Source organism: Oryx dammah, unplaced genomic scaffold (genome assembly GCF_014754425.2).
Source record: "Oryx dammah isolate SB20612 unplaced genomic scaffold, SCBI_Odam_1.1 HiC_scaffold_14, whole genome shotgun sequence".
Taxonomy (NCBI): Eukaryota; Metazoa; Chordata; class Mammalia; order Artiodactyla; family Bovidae; genus Oryx; species Oryx dammah.
The window spans coordinates 4773349-4799648 of record NW_024070198.1 but is presented as its reverse complement, the minus strand read 5'-3'; the positions used below and the strand labels follow the sequence as shown (position 1 = coordinate 4799648).

Genomic DNA, 26300 nt, shown 5'->3' with positions numbered 1-26300 from the left:
TAAAAAAAGAATGGAAAGGGTATAATTTGGATTAAACTTTAAAACTTGAGAGAGATGTCAATAAGCGTAGAATGGGAAGGGTATCCTATGCTGGAGTTAAAACAAACCCTCTATATATAGTATCAAAGTTGGTTACATGGAGAGAGGTAGCATGTGGTGAAACAAAAGAACCTGAAGTATTTCACAGCTGTTCTTGACTGCATGTGTGGAGACTAGGCTCTTCCTTCCGTAGTATAAGCACCTGTTCTGATTCATGTCTGCGTTTTAGAATAATCATTGTATCAATGTTGTGGGGAATTTGCAGAAATAGGGTTGTCAGTCAGAGTCTACTGTAGCAACCTAATTTATGGCAATGCACAGGCATGGAAAAGGAAATGGTGACAGATGTATACATTTTGAAATAGCAATTTTAGAAACCAGACAATCATCTGTATGTATGCCAGTGAAGCAGGAAGAAGATAAACGTGACTGCAGTTGCTGATCTGAAGCCTGTGTACTCCAAGATTAATCGGGCTCTGCAAAGTATAATTGCCTCCAAAGATGACAGGATATGTATATTTGACTTTTCTTACTGTAGGCATACAGGCATGAAACTAAAAGACACTTGCTCTTTGAAAGAAAAGCTATGACAAACCTGGACAGCGTATTAAAACGCAGAGACATTACTTTGCTGACAAAGATCCATATTATTTGACTGACAAGTCCATATAGTCAAAGCTATGGCTTTTCCACTAATCATCTATGGGTGTGAGAGTTGGACCATAAAGAAGGTTGAGCCCTGAAGAACTGATGCTTTTGAACTGTGGTGCTGGAGAATATTCTTGAGAGTCTCTTGGGATTCAGGGAGATCAAAACAATCAATCCTAAAGGAAAGCAACCCTGAATATTCATTGGAAGGACTGATGCTGAAACTGAAGCTCCACTACTTTGGCCAACCAATGCCAAGAACTGACTCATTGGAAAAGACCCTGATGCTAGAAAAGATTGAGGGCAGGAAGAGAAGGGAGTGACAGAGGATGAGATAGTTGGATAGCATCACTGACTGAATGGAAATGAGTTTGAGCAAACTCAGGGAGATAGTGATGGACAAGAAACCCCGGCGTGCTGCAGTTCATCAGGTTGCAAAGAACTGTACATGACTTGAACAAAAGTGAAAGTGAAAGTCTCTCAGCCATGTCCAACTCTTTGCAACCCCATGACCTATACAGTCCATGCAATTCTCTAGGCCAGAATACTGTAGTGACCTTTCCCTTCTCCAGGGGATTGTCCCATCCCTGGGACTGAACCCAGGTCTCCCACATTGCAGGTGGATTCTTTGCCACCTGAGCCCCAGTGGAAACCCCAAAATTATGGATTGGCAGCCTATCCTTTCTCCAGTGGATATTCCTGACTTAGGAATCAAACCAGGGTTTCCTGCCCTGCAGGTGGATTCTTTACCAACTGAGCTATCAGGGAAGCCCGTACATGACTTAGTGGCTGAATAATAGCAACAGGTATATTTGAGTCTGTATGTGTGTCCATGTTTCTGTATTGGAAGAAGGATAATATATTGTCAGTTTATCTTGGAATATGTTAAATTTTTGCTGCCTGTCAAAAGTCTACCTTGCCTTGTCCAAGAATTTGAGTAACATGAGTACCTGGGCTTCTCATAGAAATAATGACTGAAAACTTGGGAATAGGTAAAAGAGAGGAAAGCTGTATATTGATTTTTGCAAATGTTAATACTAAAAGACTGAGGACTGAATAAGAAGCCGGCAAGAAAATCCCTCAGTTACCAGAGAACTAGGATGAGAATCAGAAATTTTCTGTAAAGGAGTAAAGAGTTTTACATAGTTAAGTACTGAGTAATACATACTATTTTATTTATATACTATTAGAAATACATACTATTAGAGATAGATGAATTAGATTTATGATTTTGTATGATTTTAGTAGTAGGATGTGAGTGAAGATCAGATTTATAACTATGCATTAATTATTCATAAATAAATAAATAATAAAATATCTAAATTGATCAATTAATCCAAATGTCTAAATACATCAGAGCTGGAAATTCAGTGTTTTATAGTAGGATTCTCTGGTGGCTCAGTGGTAAAGAACTAGCTTGTCAGTGTAGGAGATACAAGTTTGATCCCTGGATCAGAAACAATCACTTGGAGAAGGAAACGGCAACTCACTCCTATGTTCTTGCCTAGAGAATTCCAAGGACAGAGAAGCCTGGCGGTCTACAGTCCAAGGGGTCACAAAGAGTCAGACAGAACTAAGTGACGAAACAACAATAAAAATAGTAGAATGAAGTCTTATCTGGGACTTAGACTGGGGCATGGGAGGATTATAGCCCAAAGGTAAAAATCAGTAGAGAGGAAGAGATTATTGTAGTAAAATACAATAGAAACAAATGGAATAATTAGCTGAGCACAGGTAAAGGTGAGGGGAAAGGATGGGCTTTTAAGCAGGGAAGAGTAAGAAACATGACAGAAGCAAGTAAGAACTGAAGAAAAAGAAAATAAGTGGGGTGAGAATCAAAAGACTCAGCTACATACAGGATTTCATTTAAGTAAATTTAGATTCCATTTTTCAGATGGTATAAAATATTGTTAAGTTCTGAGGCAGTTTTTCTCAAGATTGCCTGCATATTACAGCTGCTTGAGTTTATTAGATGAGATCTCTCTGAGTGACTCTACTATGTGTTGTAATATCATTCAGATAAAAATACCTCAGGGTGTAGTCCAGGCACCAATATTTTTAAAAGTTTCTCAGGTAAACTTCTAATAAATACTCAGATAGGATTAAAAACCATTGATTGAAGAGAACTGTAAAAGTCAAGGAATAACATCTTTGAACTACAGACTGGATAGCTAACTACAGAAATTAAAATCTATATCTTATATATCCACATCTGTATCTCTAATACAGAGTAACTGGCTTTTCAAAAAAACTAGCAATGTGTGAAATGAGACTTTAAGACAAGAGAGTGTGATATCCATTAGCATCAACCTGGAAGATTTCATTGATGGTTGACAAAATTGGTTTTTGTCAACATAAAATATACTCCCTGACCTAAAGAAAGAATCATACTCCCTCATGCTGGTAATTTCTCTCCAAACATAAGATGTGCTCGTAATCTGATTACACTGTCAGTTGTGAAAGATGCAGCTGCTGTTTTGTGGTAGTGCTCCTGTAAGCGTATTTCATGAACCATACATGTCAGAATCACCCTGTTCCTTTTTACAGTAATCAAGCATAATAGATATAAAGTCAGAAACCTAGTTTATAATTGAGAACTTGAAATAAGAACCTGGATAATACATTTTTATGACTGATCCATGCATGTGGACAAGGATAGCTACCTTATAAGAAGACAGTGGACTCAAATAATTACGTACTTATATCAGGCCAAGAGAGTCTCATGTCTACACTGAAAATGATCTGATTATAATACTTAAAATCTGTTATCCAAGGCCCTCTTTGCTGGACATTGCTCACTGTGTCTTTTATTTCTAATATTGTCCCTCTTTTGGACAACAGATTACTAACCAAGTGAAGTGACAGTTGCTCAATCGTGTCTGACTCTTTGCGACCCCATGGACTATATAGTCCATGGAATTATCTAGGCCAGAAGACTGGAGTGGGTAGCCTTTCCCTTCTTTAGCAAATCTTCCCGACCCAGGAATCAAACCAGGATCTCCTGCATTGCAGGTGGATTACCAAAGAGGAAACTAATCAATCTTCTGTTGAGTTACTTAGGAATGGGAGGGTTATGGAAGGGTGAATGGAGTAAAAAAAAAAAAAAAATTATGACCCTTAAAAGGTGGTTCCAAATCACAGTTCTGAATTATTTTACTCTGCTTTAAAACTTTTCTCTCAGTGGGAAATCTATTTTATTTCTAGACCCTTGGAGGATGTATTATAGCCACACCACTCTTTTTACTACACCTTTAGATATTTTTATTTAAATAATATGGCAATACACAGTAGAGTCACCCAGAGAGATCTTATTTAATAAAACAAAGCAGCTCTAATATGCATGCCAGGAATAACATTAAAAATACTAATTAAAAAGCTTCATTTTTGGCATTTAAATAAATTAAAAATTAGAAGCATGTAAACATAAATAACAATCTATGTTCAAATAGATTTTCAAAGGGAAATATATAAAATATGAATTTTAAAGGCAGGGCAAATGTGTTTTAAAAAGCGATACATAAGGGAAATTAACTTTTGTAGTCTGCAAATGCCAGAAGTAAGCTTTTGATCCCCCAGGGCAAACAATTTTGAGATACGGTTCTATCATATAATTGCTATCGTTTTCTTAGTTACACTTTCCAGTTCCCTGCGGGCTGTTTTTCTATATAAACTTACTTTTATTTCCAATTATGTTATTATAGAGATGAGAATCAGATCTAATTAAATAAGAACATGACAGTAATTGTCATTCCTTTATCTCTACAAACCATAATTTTACTCCCTATGAAAGAATGCCTCAGTAAAGATAAATGTAGATCTCTAGGTCCATCAGCTGACTAGAAATAAAGGTCAATATCCTTATTCCTCTCCATCCATTCAGATCTACTTGTTTACAGATTTTCCTTTCTTTCATCCTCAAATAAACATTTATTTTGCACCCATTAGTTTAGGCATCTACTATATGGATACAGAGTTTGTGGATATAGAAATAGACAAATTTCAGTTGTGCCCTCAAGAAAAATGGGTTAAAAAGACAGATTTCATCAATATGACAAGTGTCATTCCAAGATATAAATAAAATATACTGTGGCTACTTGAAACATTTTCCCCACTACGATATACACAGAAGAAGACATTCAGATAGCATGCATTTTCAGTGCTCAGTGTATACTGTTACCCTTTTCTATATCACTGAAGAAAGCATATCTTAACCCAATAAACACAGCAGAGATGGCATTGCATTATTTCTAAATTATGTTAACAATTAGTTCATGGTAAAGAATCTGCCTGCAATGAGGGAGACCTGGATTTGATCCCTGGGTTGAGAAGATCCCCTGGAGAAGAGAAAGGCTACCCACTCCAGGTATTCTAGCCTAGAGAATTCCACGGACTGTATAGTTCATGGGGTTGCAAAGAGTCGGACACGACTGAGAGACTTTCACTTTCACTTTAGTTCATGCAAAATAGATAATAATTTATCCTTTGAATAAATATTTACTGCAAGGCTAGGTATGTGCTGGTGTCAGAGTGGCAAACAAGACAGATGGTCACTAATAGGGTTTTTAGTGTGGAGTGGGGACAAGAAGAAAAGATAATTTTAGGTGGCCATAGTGGCTCTAAAAGTAATTAGAGAAAGCAAGTTATAGAATAAGAACTGTGATGCGGGGTGTATGTGTACAGCATATATTGGAAGGCTACCGACACTAAGCTATTAGGAAAGCTTTCTCTGAGGAGGTGATATTTTGACCTGGGTCCTGTATGATGAGAGTGAGTTAGCCTTATAAAAGATCAGATAAGACGTGTTCTTGGTTAATAGAAAATAGTGTACAAAAGCCATGAGACATACAGTTAACTATTTCTTCCCAGACATTTCACACTAATGAAGACACGCTGTTGTAATCATAGTATATCGGCTGCAAACTGGTGTGTTTTTGGTGGGCTGCAAGAACAGGAACTATTAATGAAGAAAAAGTCAATTAGGATGCTTTGGGCTGAGAAAAAATAATAAACTCAAAATGGCTTCACTAAATATCTCACCACATGAGAAATATTGAGATAGCTCCTGTTAAGGTTGTTTATTTCAGAACTCATCAAAACCATTAAAAGCCCAGGCTCCTTCCTTCTTCCAACTAATATATGGGCTGTGGCTTTAAACCTAGTCCCTTCAAAGTGACAAGAGGGCTGTAGCAGCTCCATGCATAATATTTGCACACAGAACAGCTCAAAGACAAGAAGAATGTCTCTTCCCTTTATCCCTTTGTAAAAACAGAGAAAAAAATTTCCAGAACCTGTTAATAGATATTCCTTCAAGTCTAATGACTAAGAATTATGTTATATGATTATTATTCCTAAACCAATAGTCAAAGGGAATGGAATTAACATGATTAGCTTAAGGTAATCAAGATTCATTCAGTTCATCTTAAAGTATGTTGCCCCCAAATGCCGAATTTAAATCTCAGTTTTGCTAGTTAGCAAGGGATTAAAAAAAAGAAATGTTATCAGGTAGTGACCATATAGTGTTTTCCATGAGAACTTAGCATATGAGAGGCAGTATTATTTTGTTATTACATTATTGGGGTTTTCTTTGAAGACAAAATTTAACCTATGTCTGTCTTGCCTCACTTCATCTTCTTTATTACATTATCCTGTTTAATTCCTTCCATTAAATTGATCAATTTCTGAAATTAAACATTTTTGTATACTTATTATTTGTATGTTTTCTATCTCATTTCACTGTAAAAGGGTGTTCTTGCTCACCACTATGTCGCAATGATTAAAAGAGTGCCTGCAATAAACATTTATTGATGAAAAAAGAATTACTAGGAATTATCTACAGAAAACTACTAAGGAATGCTTCTTCAGAAAGCAAACATGTCTAAAGAACAAAGAAAGTAATCAAGCTATAAATAGAAGGGAAAGAGATCAAGGTAAAGGAAAAAATTGGACAAAACGGAAATGAGCAAGACACATTCAGGTAACTGGAAGTGGTGGTTGAGTAGGACTGAAACATACATATATGAATAGAAGGCCAAGGATGAAGCTTGAAGGAAAGCATTCAGACCATGAATACATTGTTAAGGAATTTGGACTGCTTTTTTTTCACTCTTCTGAAATATATAATACTAAAATATATAGATACATAAATTCATTTGTTAGTATTCTTTATATACTATACTATTATATAATAGATTATATTATATATAAACATATTATGTATCATATATTGTTACATAACATATTGTATATAGATTTTAGTAATAATTTGGAGCCACTACAATACTCTAAAAAATATACAGAATCATGACCTTCCTGGCTTGAGAGCAATTTCAAATTATTAAGTCTGAGTCTCAGGTGTAGAGGAAAGTAGAGATCAGTAGTCTTTACATTACTGGGCAACTGAAATCTTTTGGGTTTTCTTTTTTTTTTTTTATTGATTACCTAAGTATTACATATGGAGCTTCAGATCCATGAAAGCTAGAGTGAATCTTGCTCATCTGTATTTCTCAGTAGACACCTAGATGATTCTGATGTAAAATGGCAACCCACTCCAGTATTCTTGCCTGGAGAATCCCATGGACAAAGGAGCCTGGTGGGCTATAGTCCATGGAGTCTCAAAGAGTCGGACATGACTGAGCGACTAACACACACACACACACAGTCACTTTGGAAAGTACTAGAGTTAACTATTCTCCAGAGTTCTAAAAATCTTCAAGGAAGAATATTACTGCTTCTTTACAATTTATACATAGAATATTTAAAAACAAATTTGAGATAACCTGCAATTCACTAAAATGTAATAAGTACAGCTAATGAGTACAGCTAATGACAAAAATGAGACAAATCAAGGATAAAGATTTTGCCAGATTTCTGTGTTTTCAGGATACCATTTATTATAGAATCTTAATATTTCCTGTTGTAGTTATTCCATTTTAGGTCCAAGTAATCAATGTCTAAGAGTACTGTACAATAATATAGTTATTTGTATTTACCACTAAGGGAAATTTGGGCTTCCCTGGTAGCTCAGCTGGTAGACCTCAGTTGGATTCTTGTGTTGGAAAGATCCCCTGGAGAAGGGATAGGCTACCCTCTGCAGTATTCATGGACTTCCCTGGTGGCTCAAATGGTAAAGAATCCGCCTGCAATGCGGGCGACATGGATTCGATCCCTGGGCTGGGAAGATCCCCTGGAGGAGGGCATGGCAACCCACTCCAGTGGTCTTGCCTGGAGAAACCCCATGGACAGAGGAGCCTGGCAGGCCACAGTCCATGGGGGTCACAAAGATTTAATCCATTTTCACAATAGTTGAAAATAATTTGAAGTTTTATACTACATGTTTAATGCTTGAAACTTCAGTATATTACTGTATTCACTTTATTATGTTCAACATAGAATGTTAAATTTTAAAAATCAATCTATAAATAGGTCAAATTGCTATTTGTGTATCTAGTTAATTCTACTTTAAAGTGCATACAGGTGCACTTTCATTGAAAAAGCAAACATAAATATACATGTTTTTAAGCTAAATTATGCCATAGGATAACCCTGAAATTCACTTTTATTTCTTAAGCAATTTTTTAACCAATGCATTGTAAAATACCTAAGGAAATAATTGTTTCAAATATATCCTCATATTATATGGGTAATTACCTGTATGACACTGTCCCCAGGATTCATATCTGTATAAACATAGACATCATAGGATATTTCAGGGAAGGTTGGAGTGTTGTCATTTGCATCCATCACCCAAATAGTGACAATAACTGGCTCACTTTCTTGAACACCATCAAATGCTGTTATCTTTGGGGGTAGAAAAATTTAATAGAAAAGTCATGCAAACATAAGCAGTACAGAATTCACTCCTACAATTTGAAAAGTTTCTCATATTTTTTACAGTTTCAAAAGGACACTAAAATGTTTGCTGATAAAAGGAAGTAATAAAACTATAATAGTACATAAAATCAAAGTGTTTTAATGTACTAGGAAGCAACTATGGAGGATTCTGCTTGATTTTTATATATTAAATTCCAATCATACTTTCAATAACCTGATATATAAAATGTTTTAGAGGCTTGAAATGGGCCAACATTGCTAATTTTTAGGAATTAACTATTTAACCTTAAAAAATGAATAGGGAAATACTCTTACATATTTTGTATACAATGCAATAGTTGCTTTTACAGCAACATGCTTATATAATCAAGAAAGTAGGTACCCTAAACATATAATATTATTGTCTAATAATTCACAAAAACCACAAATTTTAAAGGACCCATTGGCATTCATTAAGAGTAACATTTTAACTATATTATTAACTTTTAAAGAAAGTCTCACAAAAAGTCAGTGCTCTAATAATACCATTGTGGTCCTGAATGACTTCTTAAAACTACTCTGCATCTAAGTTTTAACTGTAGATTTTAGGTCTTCTGGAAGCTCTGAGTCTGCTGTATAAGTTTCTCCAGAAAAAAACAAATAAACAAAATTCTTACATAAATTCCATTTCCTATATTTTTCTATCAGCTCATTTTTTCCTATATTTGAATAAAATCTAGCTCAGAAATTTGGATGATAAATAGAACTCCCTTTTAACCTCTATTCAGCTGTCAATCTTTCTCTCTCTGTTTCTTTCTCTTTCTCCTCTAGGTTAATCTAATCTAAGAGTTCTTCTTGTGGGGGGCTGTCCTCTGTATTATGTCTCTCAGTATTGTCAGTGTCTACCCAGATGCCAGTACCACCTTTTCAAAAGAGTAACCAAAAATGTCTCCAGAAATTGCAAAATGGCTCTGGGCAGGGTGGTGGGAGCAGGGATCAGCTCTAGTGAGAACCACTGGCCTAACTCTAAGACAAACCTAAAAATGCAATAACAATAAATATGTAAACAAATGTGAGAAAATAATTTTTACTTTGTTGATTCTACTTTGTAATACCTCAATTTAAGTCAATCGTGAGTGGATGGTGAAGAGTGAGACTCCCATTTTTTTTTTTATCTCAAAATTTATCTTTCTTCCATTGGAAGGGATAGTAATAAAGCTATATCAACTGAGAAAAAAGAAATACTTTTGAGGAAAATTTGATTATTCATATTCTCTGTTATTAATTAAAAACACTGCATTTTCCTTTTCCAATCATTGACCTTTTCAGTTTTAAACAAACATCTCTTTCTCTTGCATACATATACATTTATGTGTATCTATATGTGCATATATGTATAAATAGGAAATCTCTTTACCGAGAAGGTGTAAGTCTGCTGCTCTTCCCTGTCCACCGGTTGAAGTAAGGTGAGGTAGCGAGTGATTCCAGTCTGTGTGACAGTGAAGACTGAAGTGTAATCATTCAAAAAAAGGTGAAGCTCTGGGTCTTTCGTCTTAAACAGAAAAAAAAAGCCGTTATTTAAAATGTTAATAAACAATATAGTTAAGAGTTCATTACCTGGAAATTCATTTTTCAAATTTATTACAAGTATAACTGCATTAAGAATTTTCTAAGGAAAAGAGAGCTTCAACTAGAAATTGTTCAGAGTTGAGTAAAACTACCCAAAGATAATTACTCATTTGTGGAAAATATTTAAATAAGTACTGGCATAATTAATGTGAATGAAAGCAAAAATAATAAGACATAAAACAGTCTAATTGTATACATTCTTACTGATTATTTAATATCAATATTTTCCAGAAATTCATTGGACTTGAGAAATAAGAAATAAACACAAGAAAAGGAAGCTGAAGCCCAGAATTTTAGCTGTAGAATTTTACAATTACTTCATTTGTAGAAATAAACTGCACACATGCATATTATTGTTATGTTCTCATGTTTAATGTAAATTAGAAATAAAATTGGTTATGTATAATTCATTATAAATATTATGCTTGTTCTTTCTTATTTTAATGTAAATATTCTCCAGGGGGAAACATAATATTTATTTTGATTAAAATATTTCTGATGATTAAATTCAAATATTTGAATTGACATGTGTCTGATAAAAAGGTTTAGTAAAAAATGATATATACATAAAATGAAAGTGATTGCAAAAATTCAAAATACAGGTAATTAACTAGGCATTGGAAATCCTTCTCAATCTTATTGCCATCTCTGAAAGATAATGTATTAATATCTGCAATTCAGAGAAAGACCAAAGCCATAAAATGGGAAGGCTTGGATTGGTATCTGCATAGTGGAAAAGAAAGGAAGGTGCAGGAAACAAAAGGGGATTATTGAGAGACCGTGGACTATCAGGAAGGCTATAAAAAATAAGAACAAACAAGAAGGTAAGGTGTTTCACAAATTATGGCAGCTTTAAAAATATTATGGTGTGAAAAGTGATTTAAAATCACAGGTTACTTTTCTATCAGATAACATCAAAGGCTGAGGGCAGAGTAGACAGTCCAGAATGGTTAAACATATTATTGATTAAAAAAAATTAGAAACTCCCATTAAAAAAATTTCTGTGTAGAAGTGAGAAAGTTGAAATGCATGCTGCTGTATTAAAAGGTGTGCATAACTTGACCCACAGACACTTTATATCTACCTAAAGTTTCAATATGTGTATATTTCAAGTAACCTTGGAGTGAATAGTTTCATTTGAACCTGACATGTTATATGTCTATAGTACCTCATTAGGAGATATTACTTAGTCATATCATGGCAGCTTTCTTGTCCACAATTTTGACATGAGGTCAGTGTGCTATATTTATCTTGGAATATTAAAAAAATGCTATAGAAAATAATTTTCCATTAATCCATTTATTATAAAATAATCAAAATTGTTAACAGTTGGAAAAAGAGGCATCACACTGACATTATATTCTAGTGGACACTTGAGCTGTTTTCACTTCAGTGTCATAATCTCAGCAGCTCAGCATGGATAGGAAGCATGGCTGGAGTATTTGGTTAAATCAAATATGTTATTTAAAATTATTTTAAAAGGTAATTTGTAAAATGCACATTAAACATACTTTAAACCACATTTTGGGGATTCTTATTATATTTTAGAGCCAATTGTAATAAATTCAATTATTATTTTTAAATGATCACAAATTTTAGTTAGCATGCATTTTCAGTTAAAGGAAAACTCAATAAATACAAGTAACTGCTCTTTTTAAGTGTTTACCTATCAAGGTAAAATCACTAGATTTTTAAATTCACATAGTTTTTTTCTGTTCTCTGACTGTACCAACAATGACGCCTACAAATATAGCTTCTTTAACTCATATATTTACACTATAAATAATCTAAGTAGGGCAAGTTTTGCTACATGATTTGCTTGCCAAATGTTTTCTTCTTTTTGTTCATTCAAACCCATCAGTCATTCTCTATTTCCTTTATAACTAACCCTCTCTCACTGTCTCTTCTTCCTTTCAACTGTAACCTCTGTTCGTAAATTTGTTAGATATAGTCATTCACATACTCACCACATTTTAAGCAATCTTTATGTCAGGTGCTGTGATAATGCCATACTGTAATGAGTGCTGGGTTGTGAACCAGTGCATGTATGTGTGACTGTGGTGTGATTGTGTCACAAACTACACTATTTCGTGTATTTATGAAAGCAACAAGATTTTCATCATCAAGTGCTTCCCATTTGAAGATAATATACACACCAGGACTTCATAAACAGGATCTCTCATATTTGATAACAAGAAATACTAAAGAATTTTTGATAACTTAATTGTCTCTATTTCAAGTGCTTTTATAATAACTAGCTAGAATACTAAAATAACATTTCCCAGAACTGCAGACTGTTTTATGTAAAAATATACATATAACATAATGCATAATGTTAACATTGTACACGGCATGTTACAGCTTATTCCAATCTGCCTTGCACAGTGAATTTTTGGTTAAAATGTAACTTTTGAAGCTAATTCATATTCAAAATAGTAACCTTTTAAAATCTATATATGTATGAAGCATGCATAGATGCTATGGGTAAATGAGCCTTTAGCTGACAATCATCCAGTTGTCTTTCAAAGTTTAACACCTTAGATTCATTTGTAATGATAACCCTAGTTTCAGGTGTGGTATACAATGAATGTAAATGGAAGAGAATACTCTGGTTTATTATTCTGATAGGGACACTGTAGGTTTTATGTAGTCCTTATCTCCATTAATTTATTTAAAGTAAATATTAGTTTTCTAGATCATAATATACACATAGGGCTGATTATTACAACAACTTTTTCCCAGTAAACAATAATATTATTTTACTCTAAAGTATACATTCCGTAGACGCCAAAAGCACAATATATTAGTTTGTTGATTTGTGTATTATTTTCTGGGAGGACAAAATAAACTCCAATATTTATTCACAGCACAAATAGAATTAATGCAAAAGTAAGCACATACACAAACACAAAGGTAAACTAACACATAAATGTAAAATTTTAAAATTCTACCACATAGAAGAAATATATTCAAATATGACAGTCTATTGGATTTAAAACCAATTTTTGGTTTCCAATGAGACTCAAAATATGATATAACAAATTCATGCACACACAAGATAATAGCATCCTCATATATATGCACACACAGCACAGAGATATATATTCACATATATATATAAATATATATACATATGTATATAACTGGATACTTATGTGCATACATAATAATTATAAAGCATAGCAAGAAAATGACAAAAAAATTAATCTCATCTGTCAATTTGAATTAGTTGACAGTAGTTTTCAGAAGTACCTTGTTTAAAGGGTTCAACCCTTACATTAGGATCTTTGAAAGAATATGATGAATTATTAATGGTTCATGAATTAAAAAAAATAATTACATAATCTTTGAGTTTACATGCAGTTTGAATTCTACACAATTTCATACTACTATTACAAATAATATGTAAATAAGTTTAGATTGCATATATATCTTAATAATTTTAATAAATGATAAGTAATTGTCTAGTTTTTTTTTTTTTAGTAGAACAAAAAAGAACAAGGAAATGAATCACAGCAATTAACAACAACAAAAAAACCCCACAAAATTAACAACTAGTACCTACAGGAACACCACCCGGCAGAACCTATATGCAAATTAAACATTAAATGAAAAACTGTAAATGTAAATGACCACAAATATATATATGACAAACAAGTATAACTAGTAAAAAGCCAGCAAACCTCCAAACAAACAAAAACCATTTTCCAGTTCATTTAAACTAACAACTTTTTTGAAGGTGTATTTTTCCCTAATGTTTTGATACATCATAACATATGTATGATAGTATAGCAATATTTATAAACTATATATGCACATTATACCATTGAAAGTATAATGTATTAAATTTCAAGGATACCTTTATTTTGAAACAGTAGCACTATATAGGGATGAAAATTGATTTGGAATTATAAATGGATCACTGCTTTTCTGAAAGCTAAAGCATAACCTCTATTGATTATTATTCTTTTTTTTTAATATCTAGAATTCAATAAGCAATTTTAGTGGTTCTGTCAAGGAAAACCTGGTGATTCCAGACATGCCTCTTGTGCAGTACTTGCTTTATGTATATTCTGGACTATTATAAAACTATGAGGTAAGAATGGTTAAAAAAATCATAAATGTAATTCATATGTATATTACATACATACATAGATTTCATACATATATGTATATGTTGATATCTATATATCTATAAGAAGGAACATTAGCACAAATATTGTTGTCTACATTTTTTACGCTTTTCATGTGACTTGAAATTCCTTTGGAGAAGGCAATGGCCCCCCACTCCAGTACTCTTGTCTGGAAAATCCCATGGATGGAGACTTGTGGGCCGCAGTCCATGGGGTCGCTAAGAGTCGGACACGACTGAGCGACTTCACTTTCACTTTTCACTTTCATGCATTGGAGAAGGAAATGGCAACCCACTTCAGTGTTCTTGCCTGGAGAATCCCAGGGACGGGGGAGCCTGGTGGGCTGCTGTCTATGGGGTCGCACAGAGTCAGATACGACTGAAGCGACTTAGCAGCAGCAGCAAGCTTCCTTCTGACTCAACATCTACATGCTAATAACACTACAAATCACCAATCTCTGCTACTAGTTCCTAAAATTTTGTCTTATTTTCTACTGAATTGAACAGATAAAACAACTTAATTTTTGGACAAACAGACCTAAGTCTGTTTCCTTCTTGGCATCTGCCCTGTGGCATTGCTGTTCTCAAGAAAACCAACTCCTGCAATGACCACTTCTATTCATGCCTGATGCTTTATCTCCATTCTGTTTGGTAATACCTGTATGACATGATGTGTCTTTGTTTTTATTCTTATCCTTTATCCCTATGCTGATTAAATTCACTAATATTGACATTCAAAAACTGCTAGAATTTATCATGTAGTAAAATTCTTGCCTGCAAACTAAAAGGGCCTTTAAGTTTTCTTTTGTTAATACAGATCTTAAAATAGCCTAACAATAAATGTATTTTACTTTTGAGAAACAGAGAACACTTGGCTTGAGGGAAAACTCTGATTCAGAAGCATGTAAATTCATCTTCAAACATATCAATGACTAGTCTAAAGATGTATACTGTGTATTGGCAAATGGAAGATATAAAGAGTAATGGCTTAGTTACAAGGATGCTGGCTTCAACTTAATGTGTAAAGAGCTTTCTAGGAATTAGTTGTCTAACCATGAAATGGGCCATGCTCTGAAACAGTTGATTCGATCGACATCAGTAGAATTGTTGATACATATATCAAGATATTCTGATTCCTTTACTCATGCCTGGACTTACTAGTTCATTAAACAATTGCTAGAACATACTAAGTTCTGGGAACAGTGTAAGATCTTTAGGATACAAAAGTTATTAAGATGTAGGATCTATCCTCAACAGATTTAAATTCAATGATGGAAAAAGACACATGCAATGATGTAAATAGAACTTCAGAGAAATTCACCAAAAAGAGACGTGCAACTCAACAGAGAATCATAATCTAGAAAAGATTAAGTGAGAGGATGTGTGCATGCTAAGTTGCTTCAGTCATGTCTGACGCTTGGTGACTCTATGGACTGTAGCCCACCAGGCTTTTTTCTGTCCATGGGACTCTCCAGGCAAGGATACTGGAGTGGATTGCAATGCCCTCCTCCAGGGAATCTTCCCAACCTAGGGGTCAAACCCACATCTCTTAAGTTTCCTGCACTGGCAGGCAGGGTCTTTACCACTAGTGCTACCTGGGAAGTCCCAAATGAGACGATGTCTGAGCTAAATTCCAAACACTGAGCATAAGTTATCCAAACTAAGTTGTGTAATGGAAGATGAAAGATTTCAAAAAAGAAAAAGTAACAAACAAAAGGTAACTAGATACACAGCAGTTTGGTGTAACTCAAGAAACTACAAGCAGTACTTCCCCGGTGGTCCAGTGGTTAAGAATCCACCTGCTAATGCAGAGGACACAGGTTTGATCCCTAGTGCAGCAAGATCCCACATGTGAGGAGGCAACTAAACCAGTGTGCTACAACTAAAGATCGCGGCCTTCTGCCTAAATTTCTGAGCCTGCATGTTGCAAGTACTGAAGCCCACATGCCTAAGAGCCTGTGCCCGACAACAAGATAACCCACCTTAATGAGAAGCTTATGTGCCACAACTAAAGACTAGCCCTTACTCGCTGCAACTAGAGAAAGCCCATGGGCAATAAGTAAAATCCAGTGCAGCCAAAAATAAATGAAAATTTAAAAAATAAATAAATAAACTATAAATATTTCCTAAATGTAAATAGATGGAAGAGTACATCATGAGAAACGCTGGACTAGAAGAAACACAAGCTGGAATCAAGATTGCCGGGAGAAATATCAATAACCTCAGATATGCAGATGACACCACCTTATGGCAGAAAGGGAAGAGGAGCTAAAAAGCCTCTTGATGAAAGTGAAAGAGAAGAGTGAAAAAGTTGGCTTAAGGCTCAACATTCAAAAAACGAAGATCATGGCATCCGGTCCCATCACTTCATGGGAAATAGATGGTGAAACAGTGGAAACAGTGTCAAACTTTGTTTTCTTAGGTTCCAAAATCACTGCAGATGGTGACTGCAGCCATGAAATTAAAAGACACTTACTCCTTGGAAGAAAAGTTATGACCAACCTAGATAGCATATTCAAAAGCAGAGACATTACTTTGCTGACTAAGGTCCGTCTAGTCAAGGCTATGGTTTTTCCTGTGGTCATGTATGGATGTGAGTGTTGGACTGTGAAGAAGGCTGAGCACCGAAGAATTGATGCTTTTGAACTGTGGTGTTGGAGAAGACTCTTGAGAGTCCCTTGAACTGCAAGGAGATCCAACAAGTCCATTCTGAAGGAGCTCAGCCCTGGGATTTCTTTGGAAGGAATGATGCTAAAGCTGAAACTCCAGTACTTTGGCCACCTCAGGTGAAGAATTGACTCATTGGAAAAGACCCTGATGCTGGGAGGGATTGGGGGCAGGAGGAAAAGGGGATGACAGAAGACGAGATGGCTGGATGGCATCATGGACTCAATGGACGTGAGTCTGAGTGAACTCCAGGAGTTGGTGATGGACAGGGAGGCCTGGCGTGCTGCGATTCATGGGGTCGCAAAGAGTTGGACACGACTGAGTGACTGAACTGAACTGAACTGAACTGAGGACGTTTTAGAAAATGTTCAGGTATCAAGTAACAGAAAGCCATGCACATGAGCTTGAAATTTCTTCTGCAAGGAATTTCATGCAGCAAAGTCATGAAAGCATACTACACAGACGTCTGATATAGTCAGATTTGATTGAATAAATAAGTGTAGTAACTGAATGAAAGATGGATCTGAGTAAGAATAAAAAAAATAGAAGATGAGGAGGCAAGTTTAATAAAAGACAAATAGGTTGTAAGAGTAGAGAGAAAAGAGAGTCAGGAAATATTCAGAGGATGAAACAGGAAGATTTTAAAGATTTCTTAATTGTCTCAAAGTGAAAGTGAAAGTCACTCAGTTGTGTCTGACTCTCCATGGAATTCTCCAGGCCAGAATACTGGAAGAGTAATTGTTCCCTTCTCCAGGGGATCTTCCCAACCTAGGGATTGAACCCAGGTCTCCTGCATTGCAGGCAGATTCTTTACCATCTAAGTGGGTAGCCTATCCCTTCTCTAGCAGATCTTCCTGACCCAGTAATCGAACCAGGGTCTTCTGCTTTGCAGGAGGATTCTTCACCAGATGAGTTACCAGGGAAACCCATAAGGTGATATATTTGCCACTAAAAAGTAAGTGAATTCACTCTAGAAGTAAAATCTTTTCATATAATATTTTAGATGAAAAGAATTGTTTACATTCATTTAGTATTTTGTTTCAAGTAAATAGAAACCAAAGGCAGCTCTTAAATTTCAAGCTGGAGTGGCACAATGAAGTGTAAAATCAATTCCTGAAGAAGGGACTTTAACAGAACATTTCACATAGTATAGGAAGTGGATTAAACTACATTTAATATTCTGTGGACTTAAGAGGATGGACCTAAATGATAAATATGGCCAGATAGACATTGTTTAAGTATTTGACATTTCTATGAAACTTATTAGTTATGTTTCTCTTCATGTATGTGGCTTCATCACAGAGAAATTTTCTCTCCCTCTCCATTATCGCCAGCTCCAAGTGAAGGAGCTGGCCAAGGCAGTAGTGACTGCTATCTTTTTGGGTCATTGGTGTTTGAACAAAAGGCAGCAACTAGTGAATATAAGGCTCACAGTATTATACAGCTATCACAGGGAGGAACTACGAGTCAAGCCTAACTTTATCAACTCCAAAGCACAGACTCTAAAGAACTACAATATGCTGTCCCACCCCTTGGAAATGTCCGAGAGTATTTAGCAGGCTAACTGAATTGTAAATCTCCAGAGCAGAATTCTAAGTAGTGTTTTCCAAAGGTTTCAGACCCAGGAGCTCTCTCTACCCTAACTCAGTAATAATCTGAAGTCCCGAGAAGACTCTTGAGAGTCCTTTGGACTGCAAGGAGATCCAATCAGTCCATTCTGAAGGAGATCAACCCTGGGATTTCTTTGGAAGGAATGATGCTAAAGCTGAAACTCCAGTGCCTTGGCCATCTCATGAGAAGAGTTGACTCATTGGAAAAGACTCTGACGCTGGGAGGGATTGGGGGCAGGAGGAGAAGGGGACAACCAAAGATGAGATAGCTGGATGGCATCACAGACTCAATGGATGTGAGTCTGAGTGAACTCAGGGAGTTGGTGATGAACAGGGAGGCCTGGCGTGCTGAGATTCATGGGGTCACAAAGAGTCGGATACGACTGAGCGACTGAACTGAACTGAACTGACTGATTCTTTTCAAAGTCCCTTTAACTCAATTTTAACATTTTCAATTTTAAAGTGAACGACAATCCAGGAAAAAATGTGTGCAAGCAAGCATAGGGCTTAGTACCCAACCACTAAATAATATAAATGCACCAAGAAACTACAAGTACATAAATTTTGCTATTTAGGGAAAAACTAAAGCTACAATTTTTTCAGGATTTAACTTGTGTTCTTGTGTTCAAGTGCGAACACAAGTGCGACTTAAACTATTATGTTTCTAAACTGACTAGTCACTGCTTAAAATGATTATGCATTCAAAATAAAAAGAAAGCAAGAAAATAAATGCATACCAAAAGCTGTGGGACATCACGAAGCCTAAAAATATATATTAGCTTAGCCAACACTTCTTAAGTTGGCTCTGTGAATTTTTTAGTGAGTATTCACTAAGTGACATGAGGCTCATGAAACATATTAAATTTCAGGAGAGCCCTAAACCCTCTCTGAACTGCGAGGTGAAATTGTGTTTTTATAAGGACTTTAACAGGAAGAGTTGAAAGCATTGACAGCTGCTAACACAGTCAGACTACAGTCAGAATGTATAAAACTGAAAAGGTTATTGATTTTAATCAATAACTTCCTTTCCCATAGACCCTGGCTCAAGGTCTAACTCCACCATTTGCTAACTCTGTGATCAGAGTAAAGGCATTATTTAAAATTTTTTAATTTCCCCTTTTGCAATATGTAAAATTGCACTATTATGTTTGCCATGAGATTTAAGGGAATTAATGCAAAATAAAGCATTTATTATATTTTCTGGCAGGTATTACCCTTTCATGAGGTGAGGAACTAAAGAGCCTTTTGATGAGGGTGAAAGAAAAGAGTGAAAAATCTGGCTTAAAATTCAGTATTTAAAAAACTAAGATCATGGCATCCGGTCACATCACTTCATGGCAAATAGAAGGGGAAAGGTGGAAGCAGTGACAGATTTTCTCTTCCTAGGCTCTAAAATTACTGCAGATGGTGATGGCAGGCATGAAGTTAGAAGACAAGTGCTCTTGGAAGGAAAGCTATGACAAACCTAGACTATCCTTAAAAAACAAAGACATCACTTTGCAGACAGAGATCCATATAGTTAAAGCTATGGTCTTTCCAGTAGTCATGTACAGATGTGAGAGCTGAGCCATAAAAAAAGGCAGAGCACAGAAGAATTGATGCTTTTGAACTGTGATACTGGAAAAGAGTCAAGAGTCCCTTGGACTGCAAGAAGAACACATCAGTCAATCCTAAAGGAAATCAACCCTGAATATTCATTGAAAGGGCTGATGCCGAAGCTCCAATACTTTGGCCACCTGATGAGAACAGCTGACGCTGGAAAGGATCCTGATGCTGGGAACTATCAAAGGCAGAAGGAGAAGAGGGAGACAGAGGAGGAGATGGTTGGATGACATCACTGATTCAATGGACATGAACTTGGGCAAACTCCAGGAGGTGAAAGATAGAGAGCCCTGGCGTGCTGCAGTTCATGGGGTGGCAAAGAGTTGTACATGACTTAGCACCTGAGCAACAACCACTGGCAGGTATTAAGATCTCAATGTGAGTTAGCTATTGTTAAAACAACAAATCAGAGAGATTGAGAAGGACAAGAAAGCTAGGATGAGAATAAAGAAAGCAGAGAAAGATATAAAGAGTAAAATAAAACACTTACTGAGAAGTTGAGTGCACACAAGAGATGTCACAGATTTTGCTAAGGGTTACAGGTTTTTTGTTTTTGTTTTTTTCCAGAAAGAGAAAAGAAACCTGGAAGTGCTCTTGTAATTTACTAAACTGTTGACAAAGTTCCATGTTATGAGATTTTAGGGACATTCTAGACCTATGCTGTCCAATTAGCAACATGTGGTTATTCACATTTAAATAATTCAAATTAAACAAAATGCTAAAATTACATTTCAGTCTGGTTACATTTCCAGAGCTCCACTGCAACAGATGGTTAGTGGCTACTGTGGTGGGCAACATAGCTACAAAATATTTCCACCATCACAAAGTTTTATTAGATGCTATTGATGGGAGAAATTGCTAAGTTGGAATTTTTTAAGTTGCAAGTGACAGAAATGTATGTTAAAAAAAGATATGTTGGGTAATAATGTGGTAGGTTAGAGAATAAAAGGAAAATCTTTAAGAATTAGTATAAATCTGGGGACATTGTAACCTAAAAAATGGGGACTCAGGAAGGACTCCTCTCTGTGTGTCTCTGTCAGACTTCATTCTCTCCCATTGACAATGAGATTTCTCCATGATGTCAGCAAACTGGGCTACAAAGAGTACAGATTCCCACTTTAATACATGATGCCAGTCTTCCAATTCCTTTTTTTTTTTTTTTTCCCTTTCAACCTCTGGTTGGATTTAGATTGGACTGGTAAAGATTTTCTGTCCATTCTTTGTAGCAGTCACTGTAGCTAAGGAGGTAAAATACTCTGATCTGTTCAGTTTGGACAATTTCCCACTGCTTTAGCAAGTGTCAGTACCAGAAAAACAGAGGACAATAATGCATGGAGTGGAAGGGTGTTAGCATCACAACAGTCACTGGCAGAAGTGGGAGGGAGTCAGCTGCCCCAAAATGTGTTTTCTTTAGTAACATAAATCTCAGAAAAGTCTCCCAAATTGCATTCCAGAGCTGCTTTCATGATTTTTTATTCTTATTGTATAATGCCATTATTTTTTCCCTATCAGTAATAATGTAGTTTTCAACACATATTAATTGAAAAGATTGTTCTGGTACTTTAGCAAACTGCAAGTGAAACATTACTTTCCTTCTTTCTACTGAATATCTATAAACTGAAAAAGAACAGTTGCTGAGTCAAACAGTATTTTCTTTTATCATAATCTTGATAGAGAATTGAGTTAAAACACTAAGATTTTCATTTATGCTGACTTTTTTAATCTATTCTATAACTCATGCAATTATATCTTTATTATACCTCCTACTGGCATACATATACCAAGAGACATGTTAACAAAATAAGAGCAAAAATCATATTTAACTTACATCTTCTATATCCTTGTCCAGAGCTACAATTCTTAGAGGGGTGGTCAAATTCAGACTGTCAGAAATGGTTGCTCCCACTGGAGCAGATTCCAGAATATAGCCTTGATAACTAGGCATTGTGAAATATGGGCTCTGATTGTTTTCATCCAGTATTTCAATATGTAGACTGGCAAAAGCGGGAAGAGGATGACCATTGTCCTGTTCAGCCTAAAACAAAGTAAAAAAAAGAAAAAAAGATTAAAACATTGAATGCTATGGAATCCTTTTACAGTGCCATTTTTCATACTCTATATAAGGATTATCTTTTCAACTGGTATCATTACAGAAAGAACCACTTTACAGTTAAAGAACCATTCGAAAACACGAGGAGATGGAAGTCCAGAGAGGCTTCATCAGTTTTTGCCTTCCTGTCCTCCAACCCAGTGTATATTTCAAAAAAAGAAAAAAAGAAATTACTGCAATGAACTTTCATTATCTGTCATTGCACATTACTAGGAGAAATAATAGTGCTTAAATAGTTAGAAGATCAAATCAGTCCATGCTAAAGGAGATCAGTCCTGGGTATTCATTGGAAGGACTGATGTTGAAATTGAAACACCAATACTTTGGCCACCTCATGCGAAGAGTTGACTCATTGGAAAAGACCCTGATGCTGGGAAGGATTGCGGGCAGGAGGAAAAGAGGACAAAAGAGGATGAGATGGCTGGATGGCATCACCGACTCAATGGACATGGGTTTGGGTAGACTCCGGGAGTTGGTGATGGACAGGGAGGCCTGGTGTGCTGCGATTCAAGGGGTCGCAAAGAATTCGACACGACTGAGTGACTGAACTGAACTGAACTGAAATAGAAAACCGCGAAGTGAACACATTTGACTGAATTGCTGATAAAATATTTAAGGAAAAGACAGAAAAAAAGATGCATAACTCAGAAAACCTGTTGTTTTTATTTTTGGCTTTTTCATGTCTTGTTCCTCACTAATAATTAAATCCTCAAATAATTCAAAATTCTACATAAATTTAACAGAATAAGTCTACATTTGTTGCCCATGGAATGTCTTCAAAAACCCCTTATATAGGACAGAGAAAATTTAAATAAAATATTTATTTTTAGTAGCAGTAGAAATTTAAATATTAGTTAACCATAAATATGTTATTCAGGTAAAATAAATTTTCCTGAATTGGGAACTTTTTTTTTTTTTTTTTACTTTTTCAGCTATTAAGAAATTGATGACAATTTGTTTCCAATAAATTTTACTAGGTAATCTCCACACACACGTTATAAATGGGTGAACACCAACCTTTAACATTAGCTCTTGACATCCTGCTTTTTTTGTTTGTTTTTAAGCATCTTACTATATGTCTAAAAAAAGAGGAGAGTGAAAAAGTTGGCTTAAGGCTCAACATTCAGAAAACTAAGATCATGGCATCCGGTCCCATCACTCCATGGGAAATAGATGGTGAAACAGTGGAAACAGTGTCAAACTTTGTTTCCTTAGGCTCCAAAATCACTGCAGATGGTGACTGCGGCCATGAAGTTAAAAGATGCTTACTCCTTGGAAGAAAAGTTATGACCAACCTAGATAGCATATTCAAAAGCAGAGACATTACTTTGCTGACTAAGGTCTGTCTAGTCAAGGCTATGGTTTTTCCTGTGGTCATGTATGGATGTGAGAGTTGGACTGTGAAGAAAGCTGAGCACCGAAGAATTGATGCTTTTGAACTGTGGTGTTGGAGAAGACTTTTGAGAGTCCCTTGAACTGCAAGGAGATCCAACAAGTCCATTCTGAAGGAGCTCAGCCCTGGGATTTCTTTGGAAGGAATGATGCTAAAGCTGAAACTCCAGTACTTTGGCCACTTCATGCAAAGATTTGACTCATTGGAAAAGACTCTGATGCTGGGAGGGATTGGGGGCAGGAGGAGAAGGGGACGACCCAGGGTGAGATGGCTGGATGGCATCATGGACTCAATGGACGTGAGTCTGAGTGAACTCCAGGAGTTGGTGATGGACGGGGAGGCCTGGCGTGCTGCGATTCATGGGGTTGCAAAGAGTCAGACACGACTGAGTGACTGAACTGAACTGAACTGAACTATATGTCTATCCAGATATTATATAAGGGAAGATTTTATCACAACTGACTTCTATAAAATCTTCTCCAAACTTTAGAAGTAATCATTGACATAATTTAGTGGCATACATATACCAAGAGATGTGTTATATATATATTTCAAAATAGATTAAAATTCTGTTATAATTTTTATTGATATGTTTCCTCCATTTTTGCAGTGGTTGTATTTCGAAACCATCTAAGAGTTAAAGTTAAATCTTTTCTTTTAAATCCTATAGTGCTTTTCTATGTAATACAGTGGCATTTGGCCATGAAAGTTTATAAGCAGTTTGATACATATCTCTGTTTAATATCAGGCCTCTTTTTGTCTTTGTTCAGTCGCTCAGTCATGTCCTCTTTGCAACTCCATGGACTTCTGCACGCCAGCCTTCCCTGTCCTCACCATCTCCCTTATCTTCACCATTGGGCCTCTAGAGATAATTTTTTCTTTTTTCTCTTGCAATTTACCAGTTGTATTCATTGGAGGGCAGGTGACAAATCACAGAGCTGTTTGGTAGTATCAGTGAGTTTGCACCAGGAAAAGTCACTTCACATTATTATTAGATATTTTAAATACATTTATGCTAATTATAACAATGAAATTATGATAATTAATAAACCCATTGTTAATCTTATATAAAGAATAGATTTAGAAGAAAAACTACTTTTCTTTGCTTGTTACTATTTTCATATCTATTTCAATATATTAGATTTCCTTTATAATGTTACGCAATTTATTTTCTGTATTTAAATTTTCATCTGAGAGCAGATTGCCAGAATGTTTCTGGGCATAAAATGTTTATGAGCCCCTGCTCTGCATTAAAGACAATAGTACTGGAAATAAGGCACAACCTTTTATGTAACATTGTCTCCTTCTCTCATAACCATATGTGTTCCTGACACCACCAGTCTAGATAAGTTCTTTCTGTATCCAGCTGTTGTGATTAATTTGTGCTGAGACTTGGATATTCTAGAAATTCCCCCTGTGACTTAGAGCAGGCTTTCTGGACACAGCTGACCAGGGTAAAAGGTATAGTCCCTGACTAGAAAATATCACCTTTCACTGTAGGAAACTAATTGGTCCATATGGGGTTCCAACCCAATGACCTTTATCTGATTGAAGCAGGAACAGTTCACACACACAAGTCATTTGGAACAAGATGTTTTCTCTCTCCTTTTATTTTGTTTCAAATTGTTCAGAAAGTCATTATGTTATATCCTGGACACACTAGTAATGCTATGAAAAGTAACACATTTATAATTTGCCCCCTTTCTCTAATACCCACACAATTTATGGATGGTGAGGGGAAAACAAAAAGCAAACTATGTAATAATGAAAGATTTTATTTTATATTCAGCTCATATACTGCTAATTTTTACTGCCAGCTGTGAAGGCAGGAAAACATGTATTATTTGCATAATGGAAACAAAATGATCCAACAAAAAGAGGAAAATAACTAAATTAGATCTATGGAGACAATTGATTTCCCCATATCTTTAAAAATAACGTGCAAAGGCTCTTTCTGTTATTTCTCTACGTTTAGTTTGCTGTTAATATGGCTACTATTTTTGGATTTCTACTATATATTTTGCCCTCTTTGGGGTATTTCAGATGTGCCAACTAGGTTTCTGTCTCCAAAGTCTACATTCTTAATCTCTATATTATTTTGCCCCTCTAAATGTGACAATATATACTTTCTTTCATGTTGATGAAAAAACCAAAAGGTCAGTTGTATGTTAAAGGCCACACCACATCTAAGTCCCATACAGAGTAGGGCCCAGACTCGGGTCTCCTGATTTATGAGAGGCTATAAAAGATGCTTACTCCTTGGAAGGAAAGTTATGACCAACCTAGATAGCATATTCAAAAGCAGAGACATTACTTTGCCAACAAAGGTCTGTCTAGTCAAGGCTATGGTTTTTCCAGTAGTCATGTATAGATGTGAGAGTTGGACTGTGAAGAAAGCTGAGCACCGAAGAATTGATGCTTTTGAACTGTGGTGTTGGAGAAGACTCTTGAGAGTCCTTTGGACTGCAAGGAGATCCAACCAGTCCATTATAAAGGAGATGAGTCCTGGGTGTTCTTTGGAAGGAATGATGCTAAAGCTGAAGCTCCAGTACTTTGGCTACCTCATGTGAAGTGTTGACTCATTGGAAAAGACTCTGATGCTGGGAGGGATTGGGGGCAGGAGGAGAAGGGGACAGCAGTGGATGAGATGGCTGGATGGCA

At 35.7% G+C, this 26300-nt stretch overlaps 1 protein-coding gene across 8 annotated transcripts in view; it reads right to left on the bottom strand.

The window, feature by feature from the left end:
• Positions 1 to 26300, bottom strand: part of PCDH15 (protocadherin related 15) — an 874191-nt gene that overhangs the window by 368673 nt on the left and 479218 nt on the right. For 6 of the 8 annotated variants that reach the window (XM_040254664.1, XM_040254663.1, XM_040254662.1 and 3 more), the window contains 3 exons: positions 21965 to 22171; positions 9914 to 10048; positions 8335 to 8484 (listed from right to left, as the gene is read on the bottom strand). In XM_040254664.1, the coding sequence (XP_040110598.1) occupies positions 8335 to 8484; positions 9914 to 10048; positions 21965 to 22171 (492 nt within the window). Of the gene's footprint in view, positions 1 to 8334; positions 8485 to 9913; positions 10049 to 13690; positions 13712 to 21964; positions 22172 to 26300 lie in introns of all 8 variants that reach the window. The other 2 variants (XM_040254669.1, XM_040254668.1) reach the window with 1 other exon arrangement.